Source organism: Glycine soja, chromosome 11 (genome assembly GCF_004193775.1).
Source record: "Glycine soja cultivar W05 chromosome 11, ASM419377v2, whole genome shotgun sequence".
Taxonomy (NCBI): domain Eukaryota; kingdom Viridiplantae; phylum Streptophyta; class Magnoliopsida; order Fabales; family Fabaceae; genus Glycine; species Glycine soja.
The window spans coordinates 41,425,103-41,445,317 of NC_041012.1; the positions used below are offsets into that span (position 1 = coordinate 41,425,103).

The following is a 20,215-nucleotide window of genomic DNA, read 5'->3' on the forward strand; positions in this document are numbered from 1 at the left end:
TTACAATTCCTATTTCCTATTCTCGTTATCAGCCGAAATAGACCCCATGAAATTTAAATAAGGTTTGAAGAGTTTATTTATATTATATTTAATTCATCTTATAAATGTAATAATTACAAAGAAGAGCTGACAAAAAATAACTGATAGTGATATTTATAAGTTATTTTCACCTTATCTCATTAAACTTTTATTTTTTAATAAATCATGACGGTAACAAAATTTTAATCTAAAACTTTATGTAAATTATTTAAACTTTAGTACTCCTATACCAACAATAATAGGTTTTATCATATTAAACTTTTCAACATAACGGAATAATTGATAATTTATATGAAAATAAGTTATTTTATTTTTTTGTATGTTTGGATGTATGTTGATAAAATTAATTTTTAATGAAATTAATTTTGGTTAAATTAATTTTAAAGTGATATGATTTATGTTTATATGTTTCAATCCAAAATTTTGAACACAAAAGTTATTTAAAGTTATTGAAACATATAACCAATTCAGAACTTAAATCAGTTTTTGATTATTCTTTAACCTAAAACTAAATATATAAAAATATATCCAAAATCAACCCATAATTGATTTCCCAATGTGAAATCAAACATGCGAATTCTCTTTAATTATATATAAAAAAAATTCACAGGCATTGCTCTGTACAAACTCTTTAGGTATTTTTATACCAGCAATCTCTTATGTTCGAAACTTGTGAAAAAAAACACTAGTTGTAAGAAAAAATTCCATAAAAAAAAGGATTTTTAAAGTTAATGCCATTTATTTTTTGACTTTTCATTTGTCTAATAATTAAAAACTTTGAACAACATATAAAAAGAAATGAAGTAAAAAAACATATAAAAAGAAATATTAATTTTTTTGTTTTTAATATAATAAATATTTTTATTTTATTTTTAAACTAATAGTTCAAGGACACTCATTATATCTTACATATTCATGAACTTCCAATCCATGTACGAGGTCAGAGCAACCAAATTTCTGTGCTCGATGTGTCAAAGATACTTGGAATTTCCTTTTTTTTTGGGTAATTTTAATCTTCTTTTTCTTTTGTTTTTTCCGATAAAATCAATCAGAATAAATAGTGTTGAAAAATAGAAAACGAATCAAAAGAAGAAAATTCAAAATTGTCTACCTTGCCTAGAAGGATCCAAACACATTTGGAAGCACTAAATAACCCAAAGATCTCTTTTTCCCTGCACCTTCTCATCAATCTCCTTCAAAATGATAATTTATCTCATTTTATTGTCTTTCTATTTTTTTATAAAAAAAACTATTAATTAAATATTCATTTATTATTTACTTGACCAGCAAGTTCTTTTTCATTTTTTAAAACTTTATGAAATTAGATATTTCATTTTCTGTGAAAAAATCAATTCATTAAATACTGTTGAAAATCATGGTCAGAATTTGAGCTTTTGGCAACTATGGACAGAAATATGAACTTTTCGTATTTGGAGGAGAAGCAATCCTTTTTCGGTTTCGCTGTTTCCATTTTCAGCTTTGCTCTTGTGTTTGAGCATTTGAATCTCGACAAAGGTTTCACCTTTGGGTGTGTGATTCAACACCAGCTATAGCTGGGGGAGTGAAGGTAAGGTTGTGAACATTAATTTGCTTGAAGGAGGGTTTGTGAACTGAATTGCTAAAAAAGGGTCTCTTTTTTTTCGGGAATTATTAATTGGTGTTTACTGGGATTAATGAAACCTAGCTAGAAAGGAAAATGATGGGAGAACAAGGGAGTGTATTTTATATATATATATGTAAAAATTTGTGTATTGTTTTGTAGTGGTTAAATTTGTGAAAAAGGTAAAAGGTTTTTTCTTTCTTTCTGGGTATACATACTAAAGGGTTTTTGAGAGTTCAGTCTGCTTTGAGATTTGTGTTTTGGATGATGGAGGAAGCTCAGGGCAGTTCTAGTTCCCTGCCACCTTTCCTCACCAAGATTTATGAGATGGTGGATGATCCTTCAACTAATTCCATTGTTTCATGGAGTGCCACCAATAGGAGTTTCATTGTTTGGAACCCACCAGAGTTTTCAAGGGATTTGTTACCCAAATACTTTAAGCACAACAACTTTTCCAGTTTCATCAGGCAGCTCAACACTTACGTAAGCAAATTCGATCTTCTTCATGTTTATGGATTTGATAACTTGTTTTCTTCTTCTTCTTTGTTTTGTTTTCTTGTTTTCTCATGAATGGTTTGATTGCTTGAACTGTGACATGGTTTTCTGTTTGATCAGGGCTTTAGAAAGATTGATCCTGAACAATGGGAATTTGCAAATGATGATTTTGTAAGAGGTCAGCCACATCTTTTGAAGAACATCCATAGGCGCAAACCTGTCCATAGCCATTCTTTGCAGAATATCCAGGGTCAAGGGGTTTCTTCGCTGACTGAATCAGAAAGGCAGAGTTTTAAGGATGAGATAGAGAAGCTTAAACATGAAAAAGAACAACTTCTTCGGGAGTTAGAGATGCATGAACAGGAGTGGAAAATGTATGAGGTACAATTACAACACTCCAATGATCGTTTGGAAAAGTTGGAAAAGAAGCAAGAAAATTTGGTTTCTTCTGTCTCTCAAGTGTTGCAGAAACCTGGGATTGCCTTAAATCTCTTGCTGTTGACAGAAAACATGGATAGAAAACGGAGGTTGCCAAGAAGTGGTCTCTTTAGTGATGACGCTAGCATTGAAGATCATATGGAAACTTCCCAAGTATTACCAAGGGAAAATGCAGATGGTGCTTCTATTTTCTCATCGAGCACAGAACGGTTGGATCTCCTTGAGTCATCCATGACGTTTTGGGAGAATATTACACATGATGTTGGTGACGTCTTTGTTCAAAGTCATTTAAACTTGGATTTTGATGAATCTACAAGTTGTGCAGATAGTCCAGCTATATCTTGTGTGCAACTAGAAGTTGAAGATCAGCCTAAGTCACATGGAATCAACGTGAGTTCTGAGCCAGCTGTAGTTGCGGCTCCTGATCTTGATGCATCAAAAGAACAACCTGTCGAAACAGCTCCTCTGACTACTGGTGTTAATGACATATTCTGGGAACGATTCTTGACAGAGAATCCTGGTTCGTCAGAAATGCAGGAAGCTCAGTCTGAAAGAGAGGATTCTGATGGCAGAAGTAATGCCAAATTTTGGTGGAACATTAGGAATGTAAATAACCCTCCAGAACAGATGGGGCATTCTTAGCAAAGCAGAGCAAACTTAGTTGCAATTGATTATTCCTTTTAGCTTGTGATGCCCCTCAATTTTCATGTAATAAATGTAGGTATACATATTCTATATTTTTGGTTAAATGATTGCATCCTCTATAGAATTTAGTCAATTTTTATACTGCTCACTCTCTTTTGGTTCTACTGTGCTAAAAGTATGGTTCGTTTTTCTACACTTTTCTCCCTATTGATCCATTCCTTATGTTGCTTTTCCATATAATAGAAACCAACTGCATATACCATCTGTTGCGGTCTCCCACAGGTGATGGTGGTGGCAGTGGTGGAATCAAGATCCTAAGTTAGTGAGAATAAATTATAAAAAATTAAATTAATGGATTTAATTATATAAATATAAATGGAATAAAATATAAAAATAAAAGATTTTATTTACAATTTTTAATTTAAAAGAAAATTTATTGATGAATTTTTAAAAATGAAAGGGTGTAAGTATACACCCTCAAATTAATGTGGGTCCGACACTGCCTGCAGGGTGGTACCCGACCAATATTGACATTTAAAAAATATTGACATTTAAAAAAGGGTCTATAATGTGATTTTGTTAAATCATGTAATGGATGACATTATTTGTAAATAAGATAAGTGAGAAAAGAATACATACCTATTACCCCATATCGTACTACTTGTGAAGAAGTAATTGTAGTAAGTACCTTTTGTCTTGTTTGGGATTAAGGTTGAAGAGTGGTAGTACTTGTCTCTTGCTTTCACTATGAACACGAATATTTTTTTAGATTATTTAGGGCTATGTTGCTTCACTAATTAGGATGGAAAGAACTGTTGCATATTGAATTTATGAGATTTAAATGATACTACCAGGCTTAAGAATATCACATTTAAAAACTGATTACTGAAATTGATAATTTTTGTATTGGGAGCAAGAAGATATTGTGAGTAGATACTTTTAGCTCCAATTTCATCATTCAATAATTTTCACAGGTCTTCTGATTAATAAATTTATAGTCTCGAGTTTAGACAATAGATTACTAGAAAACTAGGATTTTTCATATTAGGAAATACAAGATAAAATGATTTATGATTGTGAGTGTGTACACACATACATACACATTCTGGTTACGTATAATGTATGTATTTATCAACTTTCTTTTTCTAAATAATTTTTTTTATCCATGATAGTCCATTTAATTTTTTTACCGAATCTGGAGAACATGTCAGTCATGCCATTTTGATATGTTCAATTGTCCATTAATTTCTCTCTGCTTTTTCTTCGATTATTGCTATTTTTTATTCCCATGATGGAGTTCTGGTTATTTAGTTCATATTTCTGGCCTTCGTTTGGATTTGACTATTACATGTTTAGATTTGCTTATTTTAGGGGCTCGATTTATTTTGGTCATGAAGCTTTCTGCTAAACCATGTGATGGCATGATGTGCACCTAATTTCTTGGTGGAGTCCTTATTTTACTCTTGGCTGATGCATTTAGCAGTTTGTCTTTATTTTTTTTTATTTCAAATTAGGTATATAGAAAGTAGAAGAATATGAGTATGCTAGAAACAATAAAAGAAGTTCCTATTTGTGTTACAGACTTGTGAATTTAAGTTGCTGATAACTGATTAACTTGAAAACGTGCAATTTATATTGATTTATACTTGAGATATCTCAGGCATGTGTATTTATCTGAAATGTCAATGGCTGTGATTTGTGAATCTTAGCTTAATTTCTTAGGAGTATTGTATCGGCGTTATTATGACCCTGAAGCTAAATCTGAGCTTAATTAACTGATTTTTAGTATCTTGTATCTAGGGGTGACAGGGATTCAAAGGTGTAAACCCAATTATCAGCTATTTGTTTGATTGTTTGTGTAACCTACTGTCATCATCCAAGGGAGCATTATTTATTTGGTAAGACATGCATGTTTTCTATGTTAATTTATAAGTTTGTTTAATTTTTTTTAATGATTATGTCAGTTAATTATTTAATATATCATATAGTATTAAAAATACATTTACCAATTCGACGATGATTCATCTCAGGAATTTAATGAAATTTTCTAAACATTGCTTACAGAGTTCAAAGAACTTCCAACATATTTTCAGCAGTTTTGTATCTATATTTAAAGCCTTGGTCGTCACGAGTTATGTTTTTATTAGGGTAGTGTTATATATATTCTCAAAATACACAAAACTTCTCGCTTTCAAAGGCCTGCAGCAAAATACCAAGGCTGTGATGAAATTATGATATGCTAATTTGAAAATGTAGTTGCCCAGCAATTGGACATTTAAATAACTTTTTTCGTCAATTTTCTTTTTTACGATTTTTTTTCCAGTTCCTCGAGCCCCGAAATGCAAAACAAAAATTAAACAAAAATATCCACTGCAGTTGAAATTTCATCAACTTTTAGTTGTTTTTTTTCATAACCGCTGGTATAACTTTTATTTATTTCATGAAGTTTCTTATATATAAAAAAATACTATCAAATCAGTGAAACAATCATTAAAATGTTTTTGCTTGCAACTTTTACATTTTTGCTCACAAGTCACAAGTTGTAATCCACTTCACTTTCACAACCCACCGAAAATGAAACTGAATGGGGGTAGTGGACAATTGACCCAGTCAAAGGCAAAACTAAACCGTAGACTTTGACCAAAGTGGAAGATCGCATCATCGCATGGCCAAATCATTGTGCTCGTAACTATGATTAGTAAATATACAATTTGGCTGTGAAAGTGAAAAATATGTGTTGATTTAATCCCTGTATATAATCTTATGAAATGTGCAAAATTTATTACAATTTTTTCCCCTCTATTGACAGTTGTTAAGATTTTATAATGAAATGATTGACTTGGCGTATTAACTAAACTTATGAAGTGTTGAATGTTGAATGAGCAACGACATGTATATAAAAAATATGCAGAGTTTCAATACGAATTAGGTCTTCTACAGCGTAATTAAGATTGTTTAATATAATATTAGTGATTAGGTTTTTATGTATGTTAACTTTGCACATAGAGTCTTGAATATCATAGACTGAGAAATGAAAGAGAAAGATCAAAATGTAAAAGAAACAATCAGGGAATTATGATAAGTTAATCTTCAAAAGATAAATGATTTTTGGGTTGATGATCATCATGGTTATTACGATAGAATTGCAGGTCAAAGCATAAAGTCTTCATGCAACATAATTTAGGAAATTGATAACTTTATATATATATACGCCTAAATCTGCTCATGCCTCATGGTGCTTAAACTCAACTTTATTTATTTATTTATTTAAATAACAGAGGTGACACACACATATTGAATTCTAAACCACTAGGTCAGTAAAAGCTTTGATACCATGCTAGATAGATATGGATTAGGTGTAACTTGAGTCCAAAAATTAGTCTAAAGAAAAGAGGGTTAGCCAAACTTCACTAAGATTATTTTGTCTGGATTTCTAATAAATATGGGTCATATTAACGCGAGTAGTATACATACCCAATATAGGTTTGATCCTTATTACCGCTACGAAAAAACAAAAAGACTAAATTGTATATATGGAATCCATTAATGCGGACTAAACAAATACATATTGCTACCTTAATAAGTTAGGCAAAAAGATTTTTAAATGTTAATTCTTAGTTGCTTTAACATTTTTTAATCAAAATATCGCTTTATACTATCATTTTAAACTAATATTGTTTAATTAATATTTAAATATTTTTCAAAATAAACATTTCGGTAACTGATTTAGTTTATATTTGATTGTGTTAGGAAAAAAAAAAGAAACTAAAGTAACAAGGAATCACAGTTTCAGAAACTAACTTTGTCATTTACTCGAGACTCTTGTTTAGTGGGCTATGTCTCTGGTTAGTGAGTATTGAGTAAGAACTTCTAGGATGCTGCCATGCTGGCACGTGATGGGAGGACAATATGTAGCTAAAGTTCTAAACGTTTGATAATATAACCAAAAGGAATGCCCATGTTTTAGGATAGGTGGTAAGTCTATAAATTAAAGGGTTCATGAAAACAATGCTAAAGAGAAAGCTTTAATGATTCAGAAATTGGTTGGCTTCAACAAATTAGTAGTATCGATTAGTGGATCTAGCTAGCATAGACTCGTGCCGTAAGTTGTGAGACAATGTCATGGAGTTAGCTTTGTTCATTTCTGCTATTTTTATGTATATATCAAAATATCAAGTTGCTGAGAAAAAAGCCTGCTGTAGCATGGTTCAAGCAGATATCATTGAAGGGCAATGAAGCTTAATTGCTTCTTCCTTTTAACAGTATCCCTAGTATTCTTCAGGCATTGTAACTTGTGAATGCCTGACTTGAAAGCAATTAGATGATGGGTCTTGTATCCGCAAGTGAATTGTAACTCAATGCTCTTAGAAAAAGAAAAATAAATATCATTTCATTTCATCTCTTTTCCTTCCTTTCCCTTTTTCCTTCCCAAAAAGCCATACATGATGTGCATCATAGCAGTGTGTGCATTAACTCTTGTTGGCTAATATTGTCATTTGGATTCCTAACGTAACACCTTCTTCAAAAACAATGCTACCGAATGCGGATTGAATATACTACTGAGCCAAACATTTGCTAGATAATTAATCATGATTAGATTGTCAACAATTCCACCATGCTTCCAAATAACTACTAACAAGAGTTTTTTGTGCATGTTATGTACATATGCATGCACATTGCACAAAGAAGAAATAACTCATATTAATAGTTATTTGGAAGCATGGAGTTACTCGAGATCGTGATGATGCAATTAAACTTGAAATTTATGGAAACACAATTACATGGAGAGAATATTGAGTTCTAAGAAAAACTAAAGCATAGCAAGAACTACATATATATGGTTTTAGAACGAATATTCATTGTGGTCAAGCCAGTAAACTAGACACAGGTTTTTTTTATTCATAGTAACTCCATTGCAAGTTTAGTTTAATACCCAAACCACCTCGGGTCATGTCAGACCATACCTGCCGGAACACTTTGATGATGAGATCATGATACTCATCTGCATTCAAAGTCAGATAACATGCCAACAGATCTTCCATTTCTTCTGGCTTGCTAATCTGATTCTCAATGATCATCTCAATCATTGAATCTCTGAAATCTTGCTTTGGATCCAATGAGGACTTGATCACAGCAAAGCTCTCTAATCCTGGTGTTTCCTCCACAGTTTCCTCCCTTTTTTTCTTTGTCTTTAGTTTTGCTTTCTTCATGTCTTCTAGAGCCTTTATTTTGCAGATTTCAACCTTGGAAACCATCCTTGGAGAATGTATTTTGACCCTAGAGCTTGGCTTTTGTTTCCTCCTTTGAAGTTCTCTGCTGGGAGGAAGATGATGTGGTTGCTTCTGCCTCTTCAACTCCTCAGATTGTTTCAAGTTCTGCCTCTCAGAACTCATTTTCTTGGGAGACAGCCTCTCAGTTTTCTCAATCTCTTCTGTAATATTTCCAAGGATAGGATTCTTTGAAACTGATGAAGTGGAAAAAGCATGTGTTCTTGGGGTGCAAATTGTTCTAGGTGATTCATATTGCAACACATCTTCTTTTTCCACTGTTTTACTGGATCCAAACTCAACTTCCTCCACTTCTCTTCCTAATGTCAAGAGTTGCTCTTGAAAAGCCTTTTGTGCTTTCCTCTCAAATCTTCTCCTTAAGTTTTCATATTCCTTTTCTCTATTGTACTCATCCATCTCCTTTGAAACCTTCCCATCATTCAGCAACTTTCTTTCTTCTCCAAGACCAATATTATCCTTCTCCTTTAACTTGAGTGTGCCTTCTCTCTTTCCATGTTTCTTAGCATCCCTTCTAACACCAAGGCAACTTGTGGTTGAGCAGGAAATGACTTTAACATTATCATCAATATCTTTATTCTTCTTATCCTCATAACTCTCTTCATTAAATGGTAATTGTCTACAGAAAGCACCATCATCATCCTTTACACAATATTTATCTTCTCCATACTCACAAGAATACTGTGGTGAACCACTCTGCTTTGCCTTGTGCTTCGTTTTTCCAGCACTTTCTGAATTGATTCTCATGTGCTTGAACTTTGACAACCAAGAGAAAGGAGATGCATGAGAAATAAAAGAAGAGCTAGAAGAAGAAGAAGAAGCTGAAGAGTGTTTTCTTCCTCCCCACTTCATCATTATTTGATTTTTTGGCAAGGTGATTATCCTCCTTTTGATTTGGTTAAGGTTTTTACTATAGTCTGTGGAAGATAGAAATAGAATAGAAAGAATCAAAACTCAAAGTGGAAGATAATGTTGTTTCATAGTGGCATAACTCTGTGAGACGTAGTAGTGGGACGGTTAGGATGTTAAATGGGAACGTGGGTTTCCTACTGTTTTCTTCTGCTGTTTTTCAAAAGACACACAACCACCCAAAACCTGTGACCATTTACCCACTTTTGATGCTTTTTAGTTTATACTTGCAAAAGGTTATGTGCCAATGAGGGGACCTCCGTTTGAAGGTCAAAGGATCAAGTAATGGTTACATATTACAATTTATTGCTATTGATTAAAGAAGAGGTTAGAGGAGAAAGAGAAATGTTACACTCTTTGTTTACACACTCTTTTAAATATAGTAATATTTTTATTAAATGAAATTCATTAAAAGATAATAAAATTGAATATCTCACATCTTATTTAATTATGTTTATTTTTTAATTAGATTTACAGTTTTATTTTGATATTTATATAATTTTTTAATTTAAATTTTTATGATGCAGATAATCGTGATAAAAGTTCAATTCTAAGTTCTAACTAGATAACAATATAAACGGCACCTATAAAATATTATGAAAGTTTTTTCCAAACAAAAATTAAGCTGTGTGAAAGAGTGAAGTAGGACATTGTCTTAACTAGATTTGCTGGCTTGTACGCCATTTATATTATTAACAGCTAGTTAGTGTTACCTATACCTGAAGGTACAGTCCTTAACAGGGCTCTTATCGTAGTAGCCCATTTAATTTTGATATACACGAAGGTTAATCTTTTCTTCATTCGCATATATTCTTGTGTACACGAAGGAAGAAGGGTGTGGCAGTATAAAGGATCAAATTTTCAAATCTTTCTCATTGCTGATTGAATTTCTCAATATTAGCTAAAACATTTCAAAGCCTTTTAATTAAGACCGGAAGTGAATCTTTTTTTCATTCACATATATTCTTGTGTAAAATGACAACCATGGAGAAGGGTGTGGCAGTATGAAGAAACAAAATTGTAAATTGGTTATTGAATTTTTTGTTGTTGACTAAAACATTTCAATTAAGTGAATAAGTCAGATCTGCAAGAAGTCCCACCCTCCACCAATTTTGTGATTTAAGCTAGGAACCCCTTTGAAATTTCATCCCAGTTAACTATATCGTTAATTTAATATATGGCAGATGGTTCTAATTTCGCATCCCTCTGTTCGGAAGGCCAAAATTATGCTCGTGAAATCATTGTTCTTTCAGCTAAGGCTCTTACTCATTAAGTTAACTATTGGCTTCAAATGCATTTTATGGTGTGATAATGGCAATGAGCTGGAATTGCTAAATTTCAATCAATGTTGAAATAGATGGATAATCATCACTTACTACAGTTGTGCCTTGCTTTGAATTTCCTTCCCTTGATCATAAAACTATTTATTAAAAGCAGCTTTTAGCTTTAAAGAGAAGCGCCAAATTAGAGGTCCGTTAACAGAGCCCGCTCAAAGGAACATTCATTTTTAGCCAAATACAAAACATTTAGTATTCATGAGTATATCTAGATCCTGAAAGTGTATTTAGCACTTCAAGAAAAACTAACCGAAGAAGTGTTTCATATGTGCCACAGAAGTAAGGAAACTGGAAAAATGATCAATGGGAATATTTTTCTTTCCCTTTATATGTACTACTAGTTTTTTTTTTATGAAACCTCATGTATGTTATGTACTATTGCTTATATAGAAGGTAGTTATTAACTTATTAGTGTTATTATCATTATGATTATGATGCTTTTTGTAATTTATTTCCAACTGCTTATTACAGCATTCAATTTGGTCTTGAAAATGATCAAGTCCATATCATCAGAAAAATCCGATTATCTTGCAGCTGCTAACTCTACATGTTAGGCTATAATTGGTCACTGCACTGCAATTCTAAGTACGAAGTGATTAAAAACTTTTGGACTCCCAACCAAGTAAATGAACGAAAAGTTGGGTTTGCCATTTTCTTTGCGTGCTGGTAAAGAAACGCACAATTTTTTTTCTTTACCTTATGTGAAAGAAACGCTCAAATTTTCCACATAACAAAATTTGTCTATTTTTCTTTCTTGTAATATTATGCAGTCATGTTTTAATATCACAAGACTAGAATAAGATTACCTTCTATAAAAGAGCTAAAAAAAACTACAGTCATGTTAATTTAAAGGGAAATAAGGATCCGCTTACGTCACCTTCATGTTGAGATACTAAAAGAAAGGAGTAATAAGAAAGTTCAGGCTCAATTAAACACTTAATACTTGCCATGATTTTCCATACTCGTTGGCAAATGGTCCCAGCGTGAGATTTCTTATTTTTTTCACTAATGGTTAAACATAGGAACTTCAAACTTGGTTAAAAAGAGAGAGAGAAATAAAAACAAACTTTCTAATTCACTTTTTCTAATATTCTTTATTATTGGCTAAAATTCGTTATAAAATACAAAATTGTGTTCGCCTCACTTTGTTTTAGAAGATTCACTCATTATTTTGTACTTTTGTAGTAAATTTTAACTAATGGGTGAGTATAATAGAAAAAACTATGTTTGAGAGTGTAGTTTGAAAAAGAAAAAAAAAAACGACATTTTGAATTTTGCTGCAGTAAAGTATATTGGAGCTGTAGGTGATCCATGAACAACAAAGCTTGGCCCTAGATTGGAAATCAAGTAAAGGAATCGGAGCAATAAGTTTCCAGAAGAAAGCCCAATAGGCAATGGCTATCAATTGCTTTCACATTTGTAAGGCGTCTTCGTGGGCCTCTGATAAGCTGATAATTAAGCTCTTTTCAATAAGTACAGTATAATGTACATACAGATTAAAACATGGCTATTATTGCTTCAAGATGACATCAATTATACTCAAACGGGACTATGGTCTATAAACAGACACAGTACAAGCCCATCTCTGCAACGCAAATTGACAATTAATCCTCCTATTTTAATTTAATATTTCTGGATACGATTTCTAGAGTACTTGTTTCCCTGATATGCTGCACAATCAAATTATTACATTTTCTTTTTTCCATATTAATATAAGTTAACTAAAGTCCCTAATTCCTTAATCTCAGATTTTCCCTAACAATAAACTTGATATTTTTGTTATAAATTAAAAATTGTATTCTCAATAAATCCTTTAATTTGTATATAACCGTTCATCTGAGTTTAACATTAATTATATGTACACCATTATTCCTATTTCCTTTTTTAGGAAGAGTACATCTAATTCCTTTAACTTTACACATGGAACAATAAATTTTTGCAATGGAAAATAGGGATGGAATAGCATTCCTTTCTCATGGCAACAAATTAGTGAGAAATGAGGATTTTTTTAATCTTTTAATACACATTAATAGCCATTATTTTTAAAAAATTACACTTACTTCTCCTATTTTTATATACAGACCATATATTAATGCCCTTTAAAACTACAAAGCAAGAGAAATACTGTATAAAAGAAGTATGCTTAATTTTTCAATAAAAAATGTAAATATTAGTATGATATAATAAATAAGAGAAATACTAACTTTATGGGAACTTTTAGTGTTATTATCTTGTTTATTTTATCTTACTAAAATTTCATATATTATCCGGTGTAATAAATTATGATATAATAAATAAGATATAGACAAAGTTGAGAAAAAGTATTTTGAGAAATCCAAAATTAACTAATTGCCCATGATGACCAAATATAACTAAATGAAAACCACACGTAACTTTAGACATCTAAGAACTACCCAAAAAGGGGGGCTGACACATTATACTATATGTGTGAATGTTATCATGACTTGAAATTTTGAAGATTGCGTAATTTGGGAAACAATATATCGAGTAATGTCAAGTGTAAAATAGGGAAAAACTCATCATTTACAAAATAGAACTGGCAAATGGGAAAGAAATAAAAAATGGGACCACTGGACACTTTTTTTTTTTTTAAGAAAAAAACCAGAAGACGAGAGATTTTTATATAAGGCAAATTATTATCATAATTCACTCACATCTTCTAGTAGTAAAGTTTGTATGAAGTGATAACAAATTTATTACCACTTCAAACAGAACCTTAGATAATTATTATATGCTATATGTTTGCATGATGATAATTTGCATGAAGTTTGTTGTTCAAATTATGGCAATTTGCCTTAAATTCTGATAATAATTTACTACATCTCCATACAAAATTCACGGTAGATCTCTATGATACATATTGATTTTATTGTTTTTTAATCTCTAAGGTTCTCTTAGAAGTGATATTAAATTTTGTACTCAATTTTATTTTCAAACTTAAATTTAAAAACAAAAACTATTTGGATAAAAGAGTTTATATGATTTTCTGAATTGAATTTTAAATCATTTTAACTTACTTTTTTATAATAAAAAAATTATAGTTCTAGGTTTAATTTCTTAGAATTTGTCTCGTCTTCTTGAATGATATTTATCTCTACCTTGCTTTGATAATTCATGCATTAAAAATTGGTATTAATGATTGACAAACATAAAGTTTTAAATTACAGTCATTATTGCAGTTTTATTTTTTTGATATGATAAGAAATTACAAATAAATAAATGTGATTGATCTGATTATAGTTGTAGTCGTATTACACTATCAAACACTAAAAAAACTTTTAATTGCAGTCAAAATTATAATTATAGATTACTTTTTAAGAGTATGTGTGTATTTACGTACGTTGTCACCAATTTTCACTCTTTTCAATAGATAAAATGCAAAAGTAACAAATTTACATGTTTTTTGTGTTTTTGCCTCAAAAATGATACAAACTATGTTGGAAAAGTTTATCCAAATATGTACTAAAACTTTGGCATAGATTACTGAGACTAAATTTTATTTTTTTATTATTAAAATAACACTATAACAACTCTAACAAAACTCCATTTTCATGATGAGCAAAAGATTAATCGGGTGAACTGGTCCCATTGCTGGGACATAAGACACTCCATTCGAGCTGCTTCTTTGGTCGGACAAAATTAATGATGGAGCAACAAAGTACGACTAATATAATGGCTGAGAATCAATAAAGCAATTGAAAATTAATACTAATACAGTGTTATTGTCACCATTAACAACCGTCTTTCTCCAACTGCAGCATATTACTCAACCTCAACTACCACCATGTCTCTCTGATTATAAGTTTTTGGCGAAATCTCCAATTATTTTTCATTTACGTGTCCTTTGTGTTACCACTTTCTTTCTCATTCATTTAGTCTTGAATATTAAATACTCGTTTGGTGAAGTCATGCCCCACCTTACCTCACCCGTACAATAAAATTTATCTCATGAATAGTGAATATTATGCCTATAATGGATTAATTACCTTAGGCAATTAGAGGTGTATGTAGTGTACGAGAGTATAGGTTTAAACTTCATTAATGTTATTGTACACAAATAAATAAATAAAAATGAGATGCACATATCTGTTTAATTAATATCCACAAGTTGAAGTGAATTTGTTTTAAAGTTAGATAAAATAGTTTTAATAATATTAATCATAAATTTTAGATTAGAACGTGTCTACAGATATTTAGATTTTAATAGAATGTCTGTTGTTAGTCAAGCATTTAGAAAAACCTGTAATGTGTGGCTCCAATTACTTCCCAAAAAGCGATGGCAGAAACAAACAAGCTACCATGAGTCCATGATCATTGTTTTCATGGATTGTTTGGACGGCGTGGAATCTGCAGGACTGGAATCCCTCCAACTGGTTTGAATGTTTAGAAAGGATTTATGACGAATTTTGAATCACAAAATTAACATGTATCTTCTTCTTGTAAATATTTAAGATAAAATATAAGGCACGTAAAAAGAAGATAAAATATAGGGGATTCAGAACTTATGGGGACCTGCTGCATAACCACTAAAATTAGGTTTAAATACATTTTTTTCTTGTAATTTAATGTATTTTTTATTTTTATTTCTGTAAAAATATATTTTAATTCTAGTAAAATGTGTTTATTTTATTTTTTGTCTTTAAAATGTATTAAATAGAAAAAAATTCTTTGAGAAACAATGAAAAAAATATATTTAAAGCACTTTCACAACTAAAAATAAAATAATTACATTTTACAAGGTTTAGAAAGAAAAAAATAAAAGAAACGAAAATTAAAAAAAAAAACTAAATTATATAGACTAAAAATGCATTTAAACGTTGAAGTTATTATCAATTCATCAGTTGAAAATAAATTAACGTTACAAACATATCGTTGATCACCATATTCTTCATACGGAAAATTCAATCTTTTTTTTTCCTGAGACGAAAAATTCAATTCTATTTGACACTTTTTCTTCTTCTTTGGTTAATCAATCTTTTTATTTATTTATTTTTATCGAAAATATAGAGCAGAAACAATAGTTGTTTACTTTGAGAAAATATCTTTAATTTTCCCTTCTTATACAAAAAAATTAAAGGAAAATAAAATAAAATTGTCAATTTTTTATTTAAAATGAATTTTAAAAAAAATATTTATATTTTTGACATGTACTATTCTCTAAAGCAATCATGTTGGAAGAAAGATCAAACACTAAGTATATACTTTCTTATCGGGATTTGAATCTTAATGAGAGACTAATCTCTTGTATTATGTTGATAAAATATTCTGTACTCTATTTTTTTCAAATGAAACATGTGATGAGCTTTTTGATACAGTGGTGATGTGCATCCATGGAAAGAATCTGATTGGAGGAAACCTGGTTTGGTCATCAGCGTCATAATTATGGGAAAGGAAAGAATAAGTGATGAGTCTGACGACTATCCTGCACCACTCAAAGGGGCCAATTACTTTAATTTCGAGAATAATATCCCTCTTTGAAATATCTACCTCCTAACCTCTTTTCAGGATCTTCATAAAATTACTCGAAGAATTTTCTCCCTCGTACCTTTCCCACGATACAAATGCACACTCACCCCAATTGCTTTCTCATGGATCAAAAGAGCATAGACACTCCAGGCAGGGAGCATCTCATCTGTGTGATCTACCTTCGTTTTAACTTTATGCCAATAAAAAGTGTATCAATGCCATCGTGGACAAAAAAGAATAGAACATTCACCCGTATAGTCTAAGTCTAGATTCTTCTAGGAACAGATTTAGTGGACTGTGATAACTATAGAATTTAAGAATCACATTTGATTTGAGGCATTCCTCACGTAATATCCAGCGAGACGCAACTCAATCTGAACACACCCATTTTATTGACAGAGGACTGGAGAACAAATTGAATTTATAATTAAAAACACTCTTTATATTACATAACACAAAAATATTTTAATTGTTCACACTATGGTCCAATTTAACGGTTCTAATTCAATACTCACAAATCACTAGGCTGGTCCAACCGCTGGACTTTTGGAGAGAGAAAAAAAAAATGAAAACAGCTAGCGTAAGAAACTCATAGATTGTTTACGAATTTGTGGTTAAAAGTGATAATGTGACGCGCAAAGATGTCCCAAATTATATATGTTGATATGATTGCGTATGTGCGAGGTTCTGTCGCCATGGCCATCATCGATTATGAAAATAAGTAGAAAAAAAGGCAAGAAACAAATATGATTCCAGACATGGTCTCTCTTTTTTATGAGCATTCTCTATTCTTACATCATTTGACTCATAACATATGTGTTGAGGCTAACTGCTCAACAACACTCCTGGATCTCTTAGAATACATGATGATATTGCTATAATTTCTTATGACTTTAAATTTCAATAAAAGAATCTGTAAACACTTACAAGTTACAACAAAAATTGGGAACTTAAGTAAACACAGGAGTATTACCACTATAACACAGAAATGGACATTGGTACTGAAACATCACCCGCAAAGCTGGTATCCCTAGTTGTATTTGAATTGCTAGCAAACGCATAGCCAACACCTAATCCACCATAATGTAAAGTTGCATGCTCACATCTCTGAAAAACTCTTGCAAGTGAAGCTGCTTTTCTTCTTGCGCGTTTTGTCCCCGTAAAAAGAAGGGTTTGAAGTAATCCGGCCAAAGCTGGTGCCTTCACAACCCTTTCTGTTGCAGCTGCACCTCCACTCCGGCACAACTCGAGCATCGCTGCAACCGCATTCTCTTTACCTCTCGGTGTTCCACAACGCATCATTCCAATTAATCCAGCCACTGCTGATTCCTCATTCACCACTGCTTTGGCCCCAATTGGCTGCCGGACGATCAAGGCCAGTGCACCAGCTGCTTCTTCTGAAACTCCTTCATTCCCCAAAGCACTAACAAGAGCTGTCACTGCCCCGGCCTCGATCATTCTAACACAATTCTCAGTGTGTGTGGAAAGATTGAACAAAGCTGTCACAGCATCCTTCTTTCCTCTTGGAGTCCCCTCTTGCAACAGTCCTGCGAGGGCCTCGACTGCTCGCATCTCATCTGCAATTATTTTCTTATAGTCATGGACGGCCGATAGACTGAACAACGTCGCAGCAGCATTTTCCTTTGCCTCTGTGGTGTGTCCAAATCTCAACACATCAACAATCGATCCTAGACACCCTTCCTCGTCCATAATCCTACTTTTGTTCTTGTCAAAAATGGACAAATTGAGCAGCGCAGTCACAGAATTCTCCTGAGCAACAGCATTTCGCGATGAAAGTAAATTCCTCAGATACGGAATTGCCCCTGCTTCTGCAATGAAGGCTCGGTTTTCCTTTCCAGTTTTTGCAAGCAACCTTATTTCCCGGGCAGCCACAGTCTTCCCAGCTTGAGACCCACCAGCGAGCTGTTGAATGAGAAGCGTCGCTGTGGCTCTGTTGGCTTCAAGGGAAGCTTTGGTGGGACAGGCCGACGGGAAAACTTCACCCATCGCATCCATGACCTCTGGTGGCTCAAGAGGAACTCCATGTGCAGTGCACCACTTCACAATCAAATTCCTCAGAGCCCGGTTTGGAACAAGACGAGTGTGAGCAAGCATTTGACCTGTTTTGGGGCAAGTAGTATGCCCTTCTTCCATCCACCTCGAAATTGAACTCCGGTCATAGGTTTGACCAGTGGAAATAATCACAGGGTCTCTCATCAAATCCAACGAAATTGGACAGCAAAAGTCCTTAGGAACAGTAAAAAACGTTTCAGCAATTTCCTGAGTAATCAACCTCCTCTTAGGCTTCTTCTGACTTCCACTCTCAAAACCAAGCTCATCCTCCTCAAAGCCAAAGAGCAAAAACCTGCAATATCTAGTCATAGCCACCAACCCATTAAGCACAGAAATAGTAGGCTCAATGTCACCTTCATGATTAACAATCTGCTCCTCCAAGCCCTCAATTTCAGTCCTACAACTAGCCGCATCAACAATCTGCAGCTTCTCAACATAGAAAGACCCCAATTCAGCAGAATCAGGAATCCCTCCATTCTCAAACTCATCAAGAAAGGAGAAAAACCGAAGCCTGAGAGCATCATCCTTCATATCTATAAAAAGCTTAGCTCTTCTAGACTGTTTCTGCAAGAGCTCAACCTGTTCCCTAACATCCTTACTCAACAAAACATCCTTAACAGGAAAAACATCCATAAGGGTAGAAATCTCCTGGTTCAAATCATGGAAGTGACCAGAGATGGAATGGTTCTGAAGCAAGAGCCACAACTTACTCGATTGGGCGCAGTAATCGAGGAGAATCTTGGAGCGGTAGAGCAAGAGGTAGAGCTCCTTGAGACAAAGCACCGCCGTGGGTGGAAGACACGAAGAACCCGATTGGGAATCACGCAAATACTCCAAAAGCAACTGAAAAACTTCCACTTTTCGGATCAGAGACCGCGAGTTCTTGCGCTGGAAGAAGAAACTACGCTTCGAAAAACACGACACAATCTCGTTGGCAACGGAGATGAGGGTCTGAACCAAAGCGACGTCGCTTAAGTCAACGGGGGCCAGAAACGCTTCCAACGTCGGCGACCTTCTCCGCCGGAGGGACGAGAAAATTGCCCCTGAAGCCATTCAATAAATTCTAGGGTTTCCGCGTTGAAACTCCACTTGGGGGATTTAATATGTTGTTATCTTCGATACCCAGATGATAATTTTAAGAACACAGAAGTTTCTAAGGGAAAAGATAAGAACTTGCGGAAGTTTCAGATCTGGGGTGGGAGTGAAGAAATTTTCCGGAAAAATTATTCTGGGAAACGCAAGAGAGAAAGAAAGACTATGAAACAGTTGATGGTGGTGTTGGGTGAGGGATTGAATGTTCAAAGGGTTAAGAAGAAGCGATGAGGATGGAGAATTAAAAAATGGGCCGAATCCGCGTATGAGTGCAAGAAGGAAAAGTAAGAGGGACTGAATTTCCTATGACTTTGTGTTGTTTCTTTTTTTTCTAATTTTCAATCCCGTAGGAGTTTCGATGCAGCCTGCGTGATAATGACTTTCCTAAGTTTGACGGATTGATCATGCAGATTCTGGTCCATTCATTTTTTGTTTTGTTTTTTTATTTGCATTTATTTTGGGGTTAGGTTTGGTTTCCCCTTGCTTTGCTGCGACTGCGAGGCAGGGAAAGAGTAAAGCAAAGGGTTAAAGATAGGTTGGTTTGGCTTGTCAACCTAAAAAAGAAGGGTTCGGCTTTTGTAGGAAATTACAATTTTGGTGTTCTTGGAATGGCTTGAAAGAGATGTTAGTATTATTACTTATTAGTTGTTGTTACTTTATTTCAGATGAGGCTTAAATGGTAATAGATGGGGAAGTTGGGACTCTTTGCTGGCTCTGTCTTGTGTGTTGTTTAGGTTTTGACTTTGTGGGTGAAATAGTGTTTGAGGTACACCTTTCTTTGATGCCCTTCGTTTGTTCGTTTTTGCTTTCTTCGG

General features: G+C 33.1%; 3 protein-coding genes across 3 annotated transcripts; 1 reads left to right on the plus strand and 2 right to left on the minus strand.

Moving 5' to 3' along the window:
• The first annotated feature begins 1,223 nt into the window (after window positions 1–1,223).
• On the plus strand, window positions 1,224–3,365 carry LOC114377310 (heat stress transcription factor A-4a-like). Its single transcript, XM_028335760.1, has 2 exons — window positions 1,224–2,122; window positions 2,255–3,365. The coding sequence occupies exons 1-2, from the start codon at window positions 1,904–1,906 to the stop codon at window positions 3,212–3,214; spliced, it is 1,179 nt and encodes a 392-aa protein (XP_028191561.1). The 5' UTR covers window positions 1,224–1,903; the 3' UTR covers window positions 3,215–3,365.
• A 4,747-nt stretch (window positions 3,366–8,112) lies between these two features.
• Window positions 8,113–9,354, minus strand: LOC114373297 (transcription repressor OFP5-like). The gene has a single exon (XM_028330792.1). It carries the CDS (start codon window positions 9,352–9,354, stop codon window positions 8,113–8,115), a length of 1,242 nt encoding a protein of 413 aa, XP_028186593.1.
• A 7,626-nt stretch (window positions 9,355–16,980) lies between these two features.
• On the minus strand, window positions 16,981–19,864 carry LOC114374993 (U-box domain-containing protein 17-like). The gene has a single exon (XM_028332724.1). It carries the CDS (start codon window positions 19,359–19,361, stop codon window positions 17,211–17,213), a length of 2,151 nt encoding a protein of 716 aa, XP_028188525.1. The 5' UTR covers window positions 19,362–19,864; the 3' UTR covers window positions 16,981–17,210.
• Window positions 19,865–20,215: the final 351 nt, after the last annotated feature.

Excerpts from the sequence above, each read along its gene's own strand:
- LOC114377310 (XM_028335760.1), top strand. The coding sequence starts at position 1,904 with ATGATGGAGGAAGCTCAGGGCAGTTCTAGTTCCCTGCCACCTTTCCTC. Across the intron at positions 2,123-2,254 it reads TCAGGCAGCTCAACACTTAC|GGCTTTAGAAAGATTGATCC; the intron begins GTAAGCAAATTC and ends CTGTTTGATCAG.
- LOC114373297 (XM_028330792.1), bottom strand. The coding sequence starts at position 9,354 with ATGAAGTGGGGAGGAAGAAAACACTCTTCAGCTTCTTCTTCTTCTTCT.
- LOC114374993 (XM_028332724.1), bottom strand. The coding sequence starts at position 19,361 with ATGGCTTCAGGGGCAATTTTCTCGTCCCTCCGGCGGAGAAGGTCGCCG.